The sequence below is a fragment of the Ascaphus truei genome, chromosome 1 (genome assembly GCF_040206685.1).
Source record: "Ascaphus truei isolate aAscTru1 chromosome 1, aAscTru1.hap1, whole genome shotgun sequence".
In the NCBI taxonomy this organism is placed as follows: domain Eukaryota; kingdom Metazoa; phylum Chordata; class Amphibia; order Anura; family Ascaphidae; genus Ascaphus; species Ascaphus truei.
In genome coordinates, this window is record NC_134483.1 from 399,191,180 (window position 1) to 399,207,998 (window position 16,819).

The window sequence follows — 16,819 nt, forward strand, 5'->3', positions numbered from 1 at the left end:
GTATTCGATTTTCATATTGATGGAAAAATAAAGTATTAGATTTGCAGCACAGTTATAGAAGTGAGACAGATATGCTGTACTATGTGAATAGAGTAACAAATTCAGAATACAGAAATCCAAAGCAGACAACTTTATCACATAGATCATTTTTAAAGTCAATCTCAAATATTAAGGTTGCTTTTAAGTTCAATTAATTCAATGTCGGCTAAAGGTATTGTAAGAATTAAAATAATGTTATGTAAAAATAATGTAAAATGTTAAGTGCAAACATATAATGTTTTCTCTGAAAAGGCAACAGAATTTTTAATACGTACAGTACTCATGGTTAAAACTGACATAGGAACTAGAGATGGGTGAGCCAGTGCAAATCCTTTTCCTGAGTTTTCCATTCAAAATCTGTTCTGCGGTGTAAAATCCACTGATGGATTGTTACGGTTTCAACCCGTACAGATTAATCCAAAACCGCCATTGGTACAATCTGTTGGGGGATTTAAACAATCCATCCATTGATTCGGATTACTGTATCCGTGGATTGGATTCTTAAAATATGTCAGCGGATTGAGGAATCCGCAGATGGATTGTCGTTGTAAAACACAAATTCACATAACGCGAAACGTCTTTTTTGAGACTGATCCACAGAAATCCGCAGACCAAAGGAACCGGCCAACCCGAAGCAGATCCAAATCGGTAAAAAATGTCACCCATCTCTAATAGAAACATAGAATTTGATAGCACAAAAGTGCCACTTGGCCCACTGTGTCTATTTTCCTTTCTGTTACAAAATGTCAGACACTGTTTGCTTTATTTACTATTAAGGATAGCCTTATGTGTACCCCAAGCATTTCTAAATTCGCTCACTGTAATAGCTACATCTTCCACTCTTGGGAGGCTATTCTTCAAATCCTCCAGCCTTTCCCTGAATAAGTACTTCCCTCACAAATCACCTAAGTCTGTCACCCGCCAGCTTCAAAACATGACACTTTTCTTTCTCTGAAATATGTTTCCCTCCTGTACCTTGTTAAAACTTGAAACCCTTTATATATATTTCAAACTAAGATAAATCAGTCTCATATGGGTTTTTATTAAGAGGTCCTCAACATGTACTCGTATTGGAAGCTCTGTCATTGGCAATGTGTACTTATTCACACAATAAAATGTTGAAATTGGAAACATAAAGACGTAGGCTTCATAACATTATTCCTTATTTAAATATTACACTGAACATTTTTTTTGTTTCTACTTTGTTCTTTCCATTCTTATAAATCAATCTGCTAATATGTAAATGCTCCATATAAATTCAGCAGATATGTTGTCTGAATAGGAAATGAAATGGTTGAAGGAGAGAATGCAGAGGCGGTACGCAGATAGAAAGCTAATAATTCAATAGAATTAATCAGCCTCCACTTTCTGACTCATAGATCTTTGTATACTTGACTTATCCTTGTGACTGAATTATTCAAATGTTCTTTTTTTTTGTCCTATGAAGTGTAGGCTGTATATATACTGTGGGCTGACATTGTATTATTCTATTCTCTCTGTGGTATACCCAGAGCTTGGTATGTGAGGGGAAGTCAAGTGTATTGTGAATGTATACGGCAGTAAAAAAAATCTTCAGAATTGACAAACTTAAGAAAAATGTTAATACCTCAATTAAATGCACTACCGTCTCATATTTGCATTAATGATTTGGCCACAAAACCATTGCTATCGCCATGAAGAAAAAAATATACATGCCCAGATATATACAGATGTAGCAAGCCTCACTGTCCCTGGCGCCACGGTTTAGGAGGCAAAAGTCTACGTGCCGGGGACAGTGCCTGTCGCAATCGTGCGGAGGGAGGATTGTGCTTCCAAATCGGACCTCACACAATGTTAATATTTTGCTGCCGTGACTACCGCAGTCATGGCAGCAGCAGCGGTGACAGTAAGGATAGCTACACAATATATATATATATACAGGCGGTCCTCGCTTTTCCGACGGAATGCGTCACGCTAACTGCCGTCGGTTAACGGACCGTCGGATTGCGGGTCCCATGTTAATCGGCGGCGGTGACCGTTGGAAAAGTGGGTCCGGCGGCGGATTATGCGGCGTCAGATAAGGCATCCGTCGGAAACCGTGACGTCGGTAAGCGAGGACCGCCTGTATATATATATATATATACAAAAAACAAGGGCAGTTGGCACACTGTGAACTACTGATCCACTGATGCTTATCCCATATGCACACATAAAATGGATATTTACCAGATGTTGGTCCGGGAAATAGGGACAGCACACAGCCAGGTAAGTACAAAAGAACTGTATTCACATAATAAATACACGGTACTGGATCCAACGTTTCGGTCAGCAAGACGTGACCTTCACGGGCACTCATTCACTGCACATACCTGAGGAAGGTCACGTCTTGCTGACCGAAACATTGGATGCAGTGCTGTGTATTTCTTATGTGAATACAGTTCCTTTGTACTTACCTGGCTGTGTGTTGTCTCTATTTCCCGGACCAACATCTGGTAAATATCAATTATATATATAAGCACATATACATATATATACATAAAAGTGTGTATATATATATATATATATATAAAAATAATATATATTGTAACATCGCCGGAAGAAGAGATCAGTGTATCTCGAAAGCTCGCACAAATAAAAGCATTTCGTTAGCCACAGAACGGTATCATCTATTTATTTTTTGATTATATATATATATATATATATATATATATATATATATATATGTGTGTGTACAAAATACAGAATGTATATTGAAATGAGAAACACCCCGGTTTCCCACAGATCACCTGATGCAATTGGAGTGTGGAGCGGCAAACCCTGGCATCATCGTGGATAATACGTTTTTTAATCAATTCTTTAAAGATCTTTGTTGCTGTACATGCATCGTTTACCTTTTCATTTTACTTTTACATACTACACCATGAGAGGTCTGCGCTTGTTTTTCTTTTCTCTATAGATTTGGATGCTCTGTCATTCAACCTACCATAGCAGCAGACCCTCCTGTGTTTCCCAAAGGAAAGTGATTTAATTCCATATTACACTTGGGGCTTGAGTTCATTCACTTTACATTTTTTTCATATCAATTATCATCACCATTGTCACTTATACTGATCACAATTTTATTCACTGGAGATGTTTATTATATTCACAGTTCACATATTTTTTACACATTATTAGTGCGCTTTATTGTCTGTGTTTTCTCAACATATGTATATGTATACAAAGTAGTACTAGATATGTATAGCATATATATATATTCAAGCGCTATACCTCAGGAATATTATACACACCAACTATTTCAAAGGTTTCTTTTTTTTCCTCATTAAAATGTTAATTTAAAATCCAAGAAACAATAAACATTACTCATGAATATGGGACAAAACAGAAAAACAGAAAGCCTTACCCTAAAAAACTCCTTGGTGGACCCTGAATCCAGCGTTCCATATGCAATTTCTGTTTGCTTGGAAAGGTCTTCTGCACTTTCAATGGGTGAGACCATCCGTTCCACAGTAAGGAAGGCAGCTAAGTTAGCCGTGTATGATGAGATTATGATCAGGGTAAAGAACCACCACACACCTCCAACAATGCGACCAGATAGGGATCTAATAACAAGTATGAAATGGATTTTTTTAAATGAAATGAATGTTGGTATAATAATAAGTTGACATTTCATATAAAAGACATAGCAAGGTAACACAAGACCTGGCTCAAAATACATGGTCTACTTTAACAAATGATACCATCACCAACATATTCTGTTTCATTACAAGACAATATTATATACGTACTGTACGTTGTTCGATTAATATTTTGCAGAAAAAGTCAGATACCAACATTCTTTTTTTTTTTTGCAATCTACAGTTCTTCTATTTTTGAGATTATTGCAAGCTAAACTTTTTAAATATTAACATTTGAAACAAAGTAGCTTTTTTGACAAACAGCGGTGGATGAACAATAAAGGACATAAACATTGTGAACAAATACACTATATATATATATATAAAGTCTGTGAGGGAAGTGCAAAAAGGAAGAAACCCATAGTGCAGACTGTACAAACTATTAATGATTACATAAAAGACAAAAACACACTTACAAGAATACACAGGTAACAAGCTTAACTGTGAGACGCTATAGTCCCTCTCTCCAGTCGTTGCGCAGGCTCTCTGCAGTAAGCTGTGGTGACGCCAGGAACAAGAATCCCTGCTTGACTACTGATTGCTGTGGGGCCAAAACGCATCCAAACGCATTTCCTACTTCGCACTTTGATTCCTGACGTCACCATAGCTGACTGCAGAGAGCCTGCGTGCCAGGGAGGGGGACTACAGTGTCTCACAGATAAGCTTGTTCCTGTGTGTTCTGGTGAGTGCTTTCTTGTCTTTTCTTTAATCATTAAAACTTTGTACAGTAGTACAGTCTGAACTATGGATTTCTTCTGGTTTGCGCTTCCCTCAGAGACGTTAAATCCAATTTCCTGGGAGTGGAGGAGCTCCCATCTGGAGGCAGTAATCAGTTGGATTTTCACCCACTACAAAGGCTGGTATTTATACCCATCATAAGGACTGTTTACAATTGGGATTGTACCAGATTGTTTGGACATTTCTATTTTCGTGCTGCATGTACAGTATTTCTGAGGATCTCTACTGTATGAATGAGGGTGTTTTAATGTTCCCTATTTTTTCACATTTGGGGCATTAATTGCTTATGATCTTCCAGCTGATATTACCTTATAATATCCGTTTTCATTCTGTTATCTGAGCACCACACCTTACCCTTTTTTTTAATCGACTTCAGTCCCATCTGGAGACAGCAATCAGCTGGAACCTAGGTTTGAGGTTTCTTTTCTCCCACTACAAAGGTGGGTATTTATACCAAATACAAAGACTGTTTACAATTGGGATTGTACCAGATTGTTTTAATGCTGCACTATAAATAAACCCCCGCTTCAGATTAGTAATGGTGATGGTGCTAATTGGGGCGAAGATAGTAGCAACTAGGAAGAAACTAACCCCAATTATATAGCACTCTTGCACCTGATTGGTTGATTAATGTAAAGTTTAAAATATATAATTTATTCTGAACACATGATAAAATATAGGGCCTTAAAATAAACAATTAAACAATGCAATGTGAATCCAATTGGAGTGATTTAACCATGGATATCAAGCAATATTAATGACGGTATAATCATGTACTGTCCTTAGTGATATCTGTATAAAGAGTATCTACTAAGGGTAAAAGGTAGCAAAATACCTCAACAGTGATATCACATTAGCACATCTATATATACCCCCAAAGGTAGATATGCTAATGTGATATCACTTTTGAGGTGTTTGGTCTGAGGAAGGGACTGCTTGTCCTGAAACGTAACCATTGTTAGCTCTGCTGCATTAATACATTTGAAATCATTTGATTCCACTACAATTTGTGTGCCTCTTCCTTTCTCCTATTTTGCTATTACTTTGGATCCAGCTTTGGGATGCCAGGATCAACGGAAGGTGAGCACCAAATGTAAACTCTTTGAGAAATGACTTCTTTAAAACAGTGGTGTGCCACCTATCATCTCTTTTGTAAGGGTAAAAGGTAGGGGGAGGGGAATATATTACAATGCCATGTCTAAAGTGCCATCAGCTCTTAAGAGTAACAGTAACATATAGTGCACAGCCTCCTACTGGCCTTGACAAAGCGTTACCTAGCGAAACGCGTGTGTCAGCACACTTGGCAACATGCACGCGGAGAGCTAACCAATGGCAACACAGACATAGACTCCAGGACGGGAGCACAGTATGCTTTGGCTGACTCGGCGGTCTAACGGAGCCTCATCTCTAGGGGAGATATAACACAGTTATAAGGCCCATCTGGTACTTGTACCATTTTAAATAAGGACATACCACAACTACTTAATAACTTTATCATACCTATCTCACTTTAAAACAACCCTACCCTGTTTTTTTTTTTTTTAGGTATACTGTATGTTGTAGTTAACTACCGTAGTGTTCCTCTGGGAGAATGAAGCTGCCTAATTGAGTGCTATATTATTGGAGTTCTTTTCTTCCTAGTTGCTGTTGTTTTCATGCTGCATGTATATCTGTGTATTTCTATGTATTAGGGTGTTTTAATGCTCCCTATTTTTTTTACATTTTTTACATTTGGGGCATTAATTGCTAATGATTTTCTAGCTGATATTTCCTTATAATATCAGTTTCCATACTATTATCTGTGCACCACACCTTACCCTTTTTTATCTACTTCATACATGTATATGACCTTGGGCAAGTCACTTAATCTCCTCAGGCACCAAAAACATAGATTGTAAGCTCCACGGGGCAGGGACCTGTGTCTGCAAAATGTCTCTCTAGAGCACTTGTGTGTGTATATATGTATGTGTGTATCTTTGTATATATGTATGTGTGTGTGTGTGTATATATATATATACACACACACATACATATATATACACACACACATACATATATACATACATACACACACAATAAGGCACAGGTGAAGCCATCTACTGTGTGAGTTACCAATGCAATCAGTCTTGTCAGGCATACAGCGCTAGCATAAAAGTGTTTTCAAAGTTCTCACCAAAGCAGCCTGCACTGAGAACCTTGTATGAACTTTTATCAAAATCCCTGGAAGCTTTTTCCCAATGGTTACAGTTAGTGTCTAGGCTATTTACTGCAAGTAGAATTTTGTAAAGTGCCTACAAATGTGTCCATACAAGTAACTGGCAGTGTAACAAAAAAAAGTGTAACAACATTTTTCGTAAACTCTATACAGGATTTCCTGGACATGCGATGTACAAGTTTTTATACCAGTTTTTTTTAGTGCTGGCTGCTTTGGTGTGATCTCTGAAAATGGTAAGAACCTGATTCAATATTTCCTAAAGTGGCCGATTGCCTGTGATCAGCCAAATACTGCAATTGACTTGAATAGCAGCAGTTACGATATCCGCCAATCATGGTGCGATCAGCAGCTTCTAACACATGAATCAGGCCCTTAGTCATAACATGGCTTGTCTGACTGGAGTTTTGTCACAATTTAAATCCCAGAGAACAGCACCACACTAGGTACAATAAGTGGGGCACGGCTGTATTCTGCAATGTTCTTTGCAAATACATTTATTGCAAGTTATTTACCATTTGTGAGCACTCTGCACAAATGCTCAAAGCATTTTTGTCTAGTATATTACAGTATTTAGATATACTTTACCAAGGGATACTGTACTTATCAAAGGTTCTCTATTGAACAGGTACAGAAAATACAACAATACTTTTTTTGAAGTATGGTGCTTTTTTTTTATACCAGTGTCGTACCAAATTAGCAGCTTGGAATCTTTAATAAACAGCACCCACATCTTTTTCAATAGCTGACATATTGTGGATGTGATTCTCAGTTTATTTCAACATTTATACGTAGCAAAAACAAACTTCATTATGAAATCTGAAAGCTGGTTCTGCAAACCACTCCACTATACTGTATATACGTTATTTCTATCCAAACCTACATATATCTAATGTGGCAACATTTGCCATTGTTTTGTGTAACAATTTGCAAAAACAGCCAAATATTTTCTAAGCATTAAGTCCATTTATATTGCAAATTCCAACACAGAAGCAAATGGGCATCAGGTCGCACAACCCTTCAGATAACGTCATTTTCGCACATTCCCAAACAACTGTAAACTTGTTTTCATGAAAACATTAAAGTAAGAAACAACTCATTATCAAAAATAGAGAGAGAGTTGGTTAGACCAGCTATTCTCTAACAAGAAGCACACGTGTGGTGCACACTGGGGCAGTTTTAAATTTAACATTTAATATTACCACAATTAATATAGGTCTACCCATGCAAAAACAATTTTTATATTTTTAGTGTGTGTATATTTGAATCATACAAATGACAGGAGGTGAAATATGATCGCTTTTAGTTGCTGTGCATATTCTATTGACACTTCTGAACAACAATAACCCAATATCAAAAGCGAGCCTATTTCACCTCCTGTCATTTCTTTTACCTAGCTTTTTGTCCAAATGTAAAGAACAATGGTTTCAAATATAGGTCACACTGTTGCCATGGCAACTTTACACTTTAAACATTATTCCCTGAAATTTCACTTAGGGCAGCATTGTTTCTCAATTGTCATATATTCAAAATATATGTAGTCATAAATTGAATGATTTGGCCAAATCTAAAACCAAAAACCAATACAGTTACTGCAAAGCCAAAACACAAAATAATTGCTGAACCAAAACACAAAATAATTGCTGAACCAAAACTAAAACACAAGGGAAAGTCTCCACCCTTAACTAGAATTAAAAGTTCATACCCAATATTTTGTTGATCAAAGCTTAGAAAAGTACATACTGTACAATTGGATATTGGACTTGACTTTTTATGAACTTATATAGCACACTTCAACTACCATGGATATAGTGATAAATAATGAATGCCTTGAATGCACATTTCCCCGTGAACGGTTTATTTGAATTAATTGGAATATATTTGAATACATTACATATGATAATGTAATAAGGACTCAGTGCTGTAAAGTAGAAGGACCACTATATTTACTGAGCTCAAACCCCCTGCAATGGCACTCTGCACTTAACCTAAACACTCTATTGTAAGCAAGTTTATTGCTGATTAACTATGGTGCTCTCTTTACTAGTAAATCATTTAGTACCTTTTAGTAAATGTTCCCATTAGCAAGCTATTGAATCAGTCAACTTTTCAGAAACCCAAATGAAGCCAAAAATGAGCATAGGATGCTATGTTATACTATAGGATACATGGAGGAGGATGTATAAAACACACATTATTATGATATATATAAAGTTCTGTGTAAGTTTGAATAATTATTTTATTCTATTTTGTATGTTTAACATGTTTTCCCCATGTCTCACTACGTGTTAAACTCTACTAAGGACCGGTGTCACACTTCTTACATTGGGCACAGATGATGTTGTAAATCCAGTTGATATCTTCAAACCCTTTATACATGACCCTCCTCAACCCCCAAAAATATAACACTCATGAAAATATTCAGCATGCTACAGATGCAGCGTCCGTTATTCGAACAAACCACGGCGCCGTTTTCGTGTGCGCTGCTGTACTCTACGCGGCATTAACACGGCCAATCGCCCCCGGCACACGTGTTTATCGCGGTTGCTTTGTTTGAATTTCATGGATCCTGTTTCTTTGTGTGCAATGAAATGAATTAATTGTAATGTTTACAGTACTGTGCTACTGTGTCAATTTCAGGTGTTTAAAAGCCAGAACACTAAAATGCCATTTTCTGCACTCGCGTCTTAAAGCTGTACGGTTGGAAGAAATCACGCGCCATGACATGGGTATTCCGAGGTATACAACGCGTGAAGTGTTCGAATAACGGCCGCTGCATCTGTACATGGTGTGCATCTGATAATGAGGAAAGTGACAGACTTATCTGCATTACCAATTCACCAGGCAGTCACATTTCAATATTGAAATGAACTGTTTGGCTCTACTGGTTAATTCACTATTGTTGTTTTTTGCCAAAATAACTGTGTACTAAAATAACATTAGGAAGATATACATTGAAACTCGTTATTAAAGGGTTAAAGATGTATGTACAGTATTATCCCTTTTGTTTTAGTTCCTGTTTTGTGTTTCTCGTTTCCTTCTAACATATTACATCTCACCATGCTGATTCCAGCCCTGTGATTATTGCTCACTGTTTTCATGCTGTTAACACATTCAGTTCAATGTTAGTTACTGAATGAGAAATTAATGATAATAAACGGTGAAAAAAATATAGAGCAGCAATGATTTAGCAAACAATCCATCACGCATATTTTCTTCTCTGCTTTATATCTAAAGAAATGTTGTTTGTGTGAGCTTACATATTGATACTATCAGAAGAAGCACTGTTAGACAATGTACCAATTTAGATGATAATGCGTTAGAAAAATGATATATTGTTTAGCACAATTTACAGTGCATCCAGTAGGTTTGCTACAGTACTAGATAAAAATTCTAATGGTTGTAATACATTTATGCATAAATGTAAGATGCACAAGTGGAAATATTTTCTGGTGTAGCAGTTTTCCACAGGTATAAATTGGTGTAATATGGGGCATCAATTCTCCATGAAATATATCCAACTTTGAATTACATTGAGGGCGTAATATCATTTCCTGACAATATCATAGAAATAAATGTACATGCTTTTCTGTTAGGAGACTTGAAGGCGGATATGTGCCCTAATGGTTTGGGATCGAGTGAGAAGAGGTGGAAGGGGTTTGAGTGAGAGAGATGGGGCATTGAGTGAGACAATGAGGAGATTGAGTGAGAGTGAGCTTGAGTAAGAGAGGGCATGAGTGAGAGAGAAGGGGGGCATTGAGTGAGAGAGGATTGGGTGTGAGTGAGAGAGATAGGGTATTGAGTGAGAGGAGTGGGGCATTGAGTGATAGGGAGGGTGATTGAGTGAGAAAGAAGGGGGGGATTGAGTGGGAAAGGAGGAAGGAGAGTAACAGATGGGGGGAGTTTGAGAGATGGGGGGATTGAGTGAGAGCGGGAGGGGGTTTGAGTGAGAGAGGAGGTGAGTGAGAGAGATGGGGGGATTGAGAAAGGATGGGGTGAGACAGGAGGGGGTTAGAGAGAAGGGGGTGAGTGAGAAAGATGGGGGGCTTGAAAGATGGAGGTGAGAGAGAAGATTGGGTGAGAGAGGGAGGATTTGGTGAGAGAGGGGAATTGGGCAAGAGGGAGGGCGATTGTGTGAAAGGGAAGGGGATTGAGTGACAGAGGATGGGGATTGAGTGAGAGGGAGGGAGGGGGATTGAGGGAGAAAAAATAATTGTCCTCCTTGGCGCTGTTCTTCCTCAAACGGTGCTCAGTGTAATGTATAAAAAAAAACAAAAGAAAACAGTGTGTAGTAACATATAGTAGCAACTGTGTACTTGTTCAAAATGTCCTTGGGTAAACCCCCACCGATTACACAAGAGAATGATACAGTAGTAAATAAATGCCAAAAATTTAAGACTACAGTTGTTTAAAGACACCAAACAGGATAGATGGACATAGGGTATAAACTAAGTATTGCAGAAAACCACCTTCAGTGTGAATAGTAAATGATTTCACCCTTTATGCAGTGCACATAAATGCAAACATTTGATAGGGATTTTATTTTTAAACTCACACTGCACTGATATTCTTTAACGTAGTCACCAATTGATGGTGAGTGGGTGCAGTTAATAGGAAGTTGTCTCAATAATGATAAGAGAGAAAAAAGAAAAGAAAACATAGTACAGATCCACAAAATAACAAAAATGTAATAAAACGTATAAAACGGACACCAGGAGTGCCACTCACAATGTAATTCATCCTTTAAACGCTTAATGAAAAAATGAACCTGTTTGTAGATTGTCTGGAAAGTCCCTGGAGTTAGATTCCTCCAGTCTCCGGAGGCCAGTGGAAAAGCATGAAAATATCTGAGATGTGTCAATACCAATAACACTGTGATTAAAAGAAGCAATCTTGCTTTCCTTTTTTATAGTTACAAGATTGAAGCAGGGTATCTTCGGAACTAAACTGTGTTCATTTCTGGTCCGGCCACCCCTTGCTTCGCGAGATACTTACCTCTATAGGGGGTGCTAGGAGAAGCTCCGGATGGGCTATATGGGGCTATGGCAATGGAGGATATAAAGCTCCCGTATCATGCAAGCCAATAGGAAGCCATGACATCATCCCTTGCTGCTTCCTGTTAGCCCACGTGACTAGGATATTTAAACCTGCGGAGCTGTTACCGACATCACCTATGGAGGTAAGTATCTCAGAAGCAGGGGGTCCCCGGAGCTGAAATTAAAACAGGTGTATTGGTAGCATAAGTGCAATGCTCTTGCTCGACTGTTTCCAATCCAAGTTCTTAAAACTCTGTGTTACCCATGCTCCACAACGCAAAATAAGAGTACAGGGGCCCACCTCCCGTTGGTTACAACTGACCTTAGAGCGCTCTGCCATTTCCGGGATGCCTTGTGGAAAAGCTACAAATTAACTGGCACTACCAAGGATCTTAATAACTATAGATGCCTGCGGAATATGTGCACAAGGTAAACAAGACATGCAAAAGCATAATATTACTCTGACAATCTACTCCAGAATATATCAAACCCAGATAACTTCTTGAAGGTTATCAACAACATATTCCAGCCTTCTAGCCATCAACAACCAAGTAATATCACTAAGGAGGATATTACTCTGACAAATCCCACTGATATTGCAAATGCATTCAATGATTATTTTGTGGGGTGTGCTACAAATTTATTAGCGAAACGCAACCCAAAACACAAACATGAGCCTCATTCTGAGAGTACCCCTATATCCCCACCCTCTCCCAACACTGCTCACAAATTTCAATTTGTCCAAGTATCTGAAGAGGAGATTACACAAGCACTCCTCAAATTAAAACTAAGCAGCCAATGGCTTACTGCAATCTAAGTTCCTAAGACTTGGTGCCCCAGCCATTGCCAAACCAATTGATTCCATAGTCAACTCTATTCTGTCTGCAGGTCATATCCCTAAGACCTGGAAAACTGCCAGAGTTGTCCCAATCTTCAAAAGTGGGGACAAAAACACTGTCTCAAACTACAGGCCAATCTCTTTCCAAAGTTATGGGAAAATGTTTTCACTCACAATTAAGCGATTACCATACCAAAACAAATTTCCCTAGCCAATTCCAATCTAGCTTTCGCCCCAAACACTCCACAGTAACTACCCTGCTAAAAGTTTGCAATGAGATCCAGAGTGGAATGAACTGGGAAAACTCAATGTTTCAATATTCCTAGATTTTCAAAGGCTTTTGATACTGTTGATCATGTTATCTTGCTTAACAAACTCCAGTGCTCTGGAATAGGGAAGCATGCTTTAAACTGGTTTCATTCCTACCTATCAGGTAGATCCCAACATGTGTTTATCGCAGACTCTAACTCCAACCCCTTGGATATCACTTGTGGTATCCCGCAAGGCTCTGTTCTGGGGCCCCTACTCTTCTCAGTGTTCATCAATGATCTTCCTACAGCTTGTAATGGAGCTTCAATACACAGGTATGCAGATGACACAATCTTATATGCACACAGTCATAGCCTCTCCGACCATGAACACATACTTCAATCTGACTTTTTGAAACTTGAAAATTGGATTTCCCAAAACAAACTGTTTTTAAACACTGACAAGACTGTAACAATGGTATTTGGGACCAAGGTTATATTTTCATAGCTTCCAATGACTGAGCTCCAGATCAGAACCAAGGCTAATATCACCCTAACTCCTGTTACTAGTTTGAAATACTTGGGCATATGGTTTGACTCCATTTACATTTGGGATGCACATTGATACCCTGACATCCAAAACCTAAGCCAAACTAGGTGTACTTTACAGGAACAAATCCTCCCTAAGTCTGCTGGTCAGAAAGCGTATTGACAGAGATGCTAATGCCAATTATAGACTATGGGGACATAGTAAACAACTCGGCACCCCAAACCCACCATAGCAAACTTGATACCCTCTACAATTCAATATGCCATTTGTTCTCCAATGCAACTACAAAACACATCACTGCGAAATGCTCAAAGAACTAGATTGGTCAACACTTGAGTCTAGGTGCCAAGTTCATCTTTCCTGTCTTGCCTTCAAATTGTTTCTGGGCAAGCTACCCGTCTATCTGAACAAGCTCCTAACCCCTACCACATGCAGCACTTATCATCTGAGATCTGACTCCAAAAGACTGTTCATGGTCCCAAGGTTCAGCAAAGTATCCGTCCGTTCCTCCTTGTCTTACCGTGCACCCCAAAACTGGAACAATCCACCGGAGACTCACAGCCACCACCTGTCTAATTTCTTATAAACCTAAAGTTGTCTCACATTTTAATCTGGTCTGTAACTGTTACATACGCCTATAATATATATTATCTCTTACTGTGCATGCAATGTCTTGTATATAATGTATACCCTAACAAACCAAAAGATAGTACCAGCAATACATGTAGATACAAGAATATTGTAAAAGACACAGAACATATGCAGATATCAGATGTCAATCAGTGAACAAGTATAAGCAAACCCTCTTCCTGGTGCCCTGTCAAGCACTCGACAGGGCACCCGGAAGAGGGTTTGCTTATACTTGTTCACTGATTCACATCTGATATCTGCATATGTTCTGTGTCTTTTACAATATTCTTGTATCTACATTTATTGTTTTATATTTGATATCTGCTTATATGATTTGCCCTCTTTAGACTTTATATCATTAGCTGAGTGTGGGATTATTTGACAGTGGGGAGGGAAGGCTTAGGGAAGTACCTCTGGGACCCTTTGGGACCAGGGGGAATGGGCCAGATGAAGAGGTCACCCCTCGAAACGTCGCCCCCCTAGTTTGCTTTCCTTTTTCCATTTTTGTGATTTTTTGCTTTTCTTTTGTGTTTTTTCCCCTTCTCCTTCTTTCCCCTCTGCCCCCTTTAATTTTTGATTTTCTCTATGGTGATATTTATTCTTGCATTGGCGTATTGGCTATTGTTGCTATATTTTCAGTTTATTATTAGTGTCATTAAATTATTCATATTCCCTACACTGGTATTTGCTTATATCTGTAGCTGTGAGACAGAGAGTGCTGGTACTATCTTTTGGTTTGTTAGTACTTCTGAAGGGAATTGGGGTCCCTTCCTGTTCCCCTGCAACCTTGCTGAGTCATTGTGTCAGAGTGCTGTCTATCACCTCCCCTTTCTACCATAATGTATACCCTGTTCACTTATGTAAACTATGTATTTGTAACCATGTATTATTTGTCATCATAACTCTATGCTCAGGACATACTTGAAAACAAGAGGTAACTCTCAATGTAAAACATTGGTAAATGTAAAACATCCTCGTAAAACTTTTTATAAATAAAACAAATGCTCAATTTTTTGCACGTGTGCTAGTGATATTTCTTACATCTACACCTCAGTGTGGTTTATGCCATGTACATAAACAAAGGTGGACTTTGTGGTGCAAATAAAGAGAAAATAATTGAGCAATACAAGTGCAGAAGTTTATACATTCCATTATAATATGTGGGCCACGTAACTCCTTCTTTTGACACTGCCCATAATGCAACCTGGCATCTACAGCAGAGCAATAACAGGAGCAAGTATCTCATATATTGCTATAAAGAGGAGCAAGATTAAAATGCCCCGTTTTAGGCCCCTTTTGCCTTATCTTCCCACCATGTTTTATTAAGAACTACTGTACTACATAACGTCTGATGTTTACATAATGAAACAAAATGGTATAAACCCCACGTCAAAAGATAAATTATAAACCTAAAAATACTTACTACAGTAAGTATTTTATTTTTATTTTTTGTAAAAATAAATATTTTTTTTGAGATTGATAAAATATATTTCTAAAAAGCCAGATATTATCCATCCAACATTCATTTTCCAAACAAAGGTATAAAGAAATTGATGTGAGAGGATATCAATATTAATTACATTTAACCATTGGTGGGTTATTTCTTGTGGCCCTCCCATGGAATGACCTGCAGGGCTAACATGAAGGAAAAAGGCAACAGTGCTTTGGAGCCACAGCATACAAGTACATGTACAATGCCCTCCTGCTCCTGCTATTCCACAAGTGCTGTGTGGCAGTTTCTCTCCTTGTGGTCGGAACAAAGCAAGTGACTCAGAATTATCTTGGGGCTGGCAGTATTAAGAAACATTCCTAGTGGGCACTTGACTGTAGACACATAATCTGCTGCAAATAATACCCAGAAATATCAGAGGATTGGAGGTTTGCAGCATCTTTTTAAGCATCTGCCAAAACAATACAAGCAAAAAGCATGCCAGCCTCTTGCCAACAACAGGCACTCCCCCTGAGACAAGTCAAAATTAAAATCAGGGACTTCTAACAATGGAGAGCAGACTGTAGAGGGGTAGGAGACAGCAATAAACTATATGTCATTAAAAAGAACCATATGGTATAAATCAATAATATAGAAGAATAGTATTACAAGCATTATGGCATGTAACACTGTTTATTTGGTATTAGCACATGTATTATGTTCTAGATGCCCTGTGGCTTTTTGTTAATTAAAGATAACATCCTGACTGGTGAATATGGTAGGGGTATTATGGGGTGCTTTGGGTACTTAAGAGCAGCACTAGTATTTTAGGTTGCTACTCACTGAATTTTAAACACTGTAGAAATCACAAAAAGAAAAGTAAATTATTTTGCAAAATAATATTGTTGCACTGTAAAAATATGGAAAGACCAATATGAAAGGAAGCAACCTTTTCTTAAATTCACAATTTATAATGGACTGAATACTGTAAATGATTAGTGATGAAAGGAATATGCATTTTCTCTTTGAAAAACCCAAAGCTGTATGCAAGAAAACACGAGCCCCTGTGCATAGAGTATAAAAAGAGAAAGGAGGAAGATTGTTGTATTAACTTAATGGCATGAATAGTACATCAGGAGGAAAAGCACATTGCTTCCATTGCTCACATGCAGTGCATTACCCTTTTTCCCATTACAGTTCATATTGACCATACAGCCTTTAAACTGTAAAATGGGAATATGCAGCAAAAACACGGTACCCCTCCAAGAAGGCATGAAATGATTGAAACCTTATGCATTTTGTAGTCTTTACATGGTGTATATACTTTCACTGGGACAATCTTTGCCTAACAGTAGAATATGTTGCTGCCTTATTTCCTTCAAGATGCTGGTAGTCTATGGAGCTCTAGTGAATGCAACTGGTTTCTTCTTAACAGCAAATATA

The 16,819-nt window shown here is 38.1% G+C and overlaps 1 protein-coding gene across 6 annotated transcripts in view; it reads right to left on the reverse strand.

The window, feature by feature from the left end:
• Window positions 1-16,819, reverse strand: part of GRIA2 (glutamate ionotropic receptor AMPA type subunit 2) — a 153,296-nt gene that overhangs the window by 42,684 nt on the left and 93,793 nt on the right. For all 6 annotated transcript variants that reach the window (XR_012803607.1, XM_075612573.1, XM_075612601.1 and 3 more), the window contains exon 12: window positions 3,422-3,620. Coding sequence is in view for 5 of the 6 variants with exons in the window: in XM_075612573.1 (XP_075468688.1) it covers window positions 3,422-3,620 (199 nt within the window). In the remaining variant the exon portion in view is untranslated. The remainder of the gene's footprint in view (window positions 1-3,421; window positions 3,621-16,819) is intronic.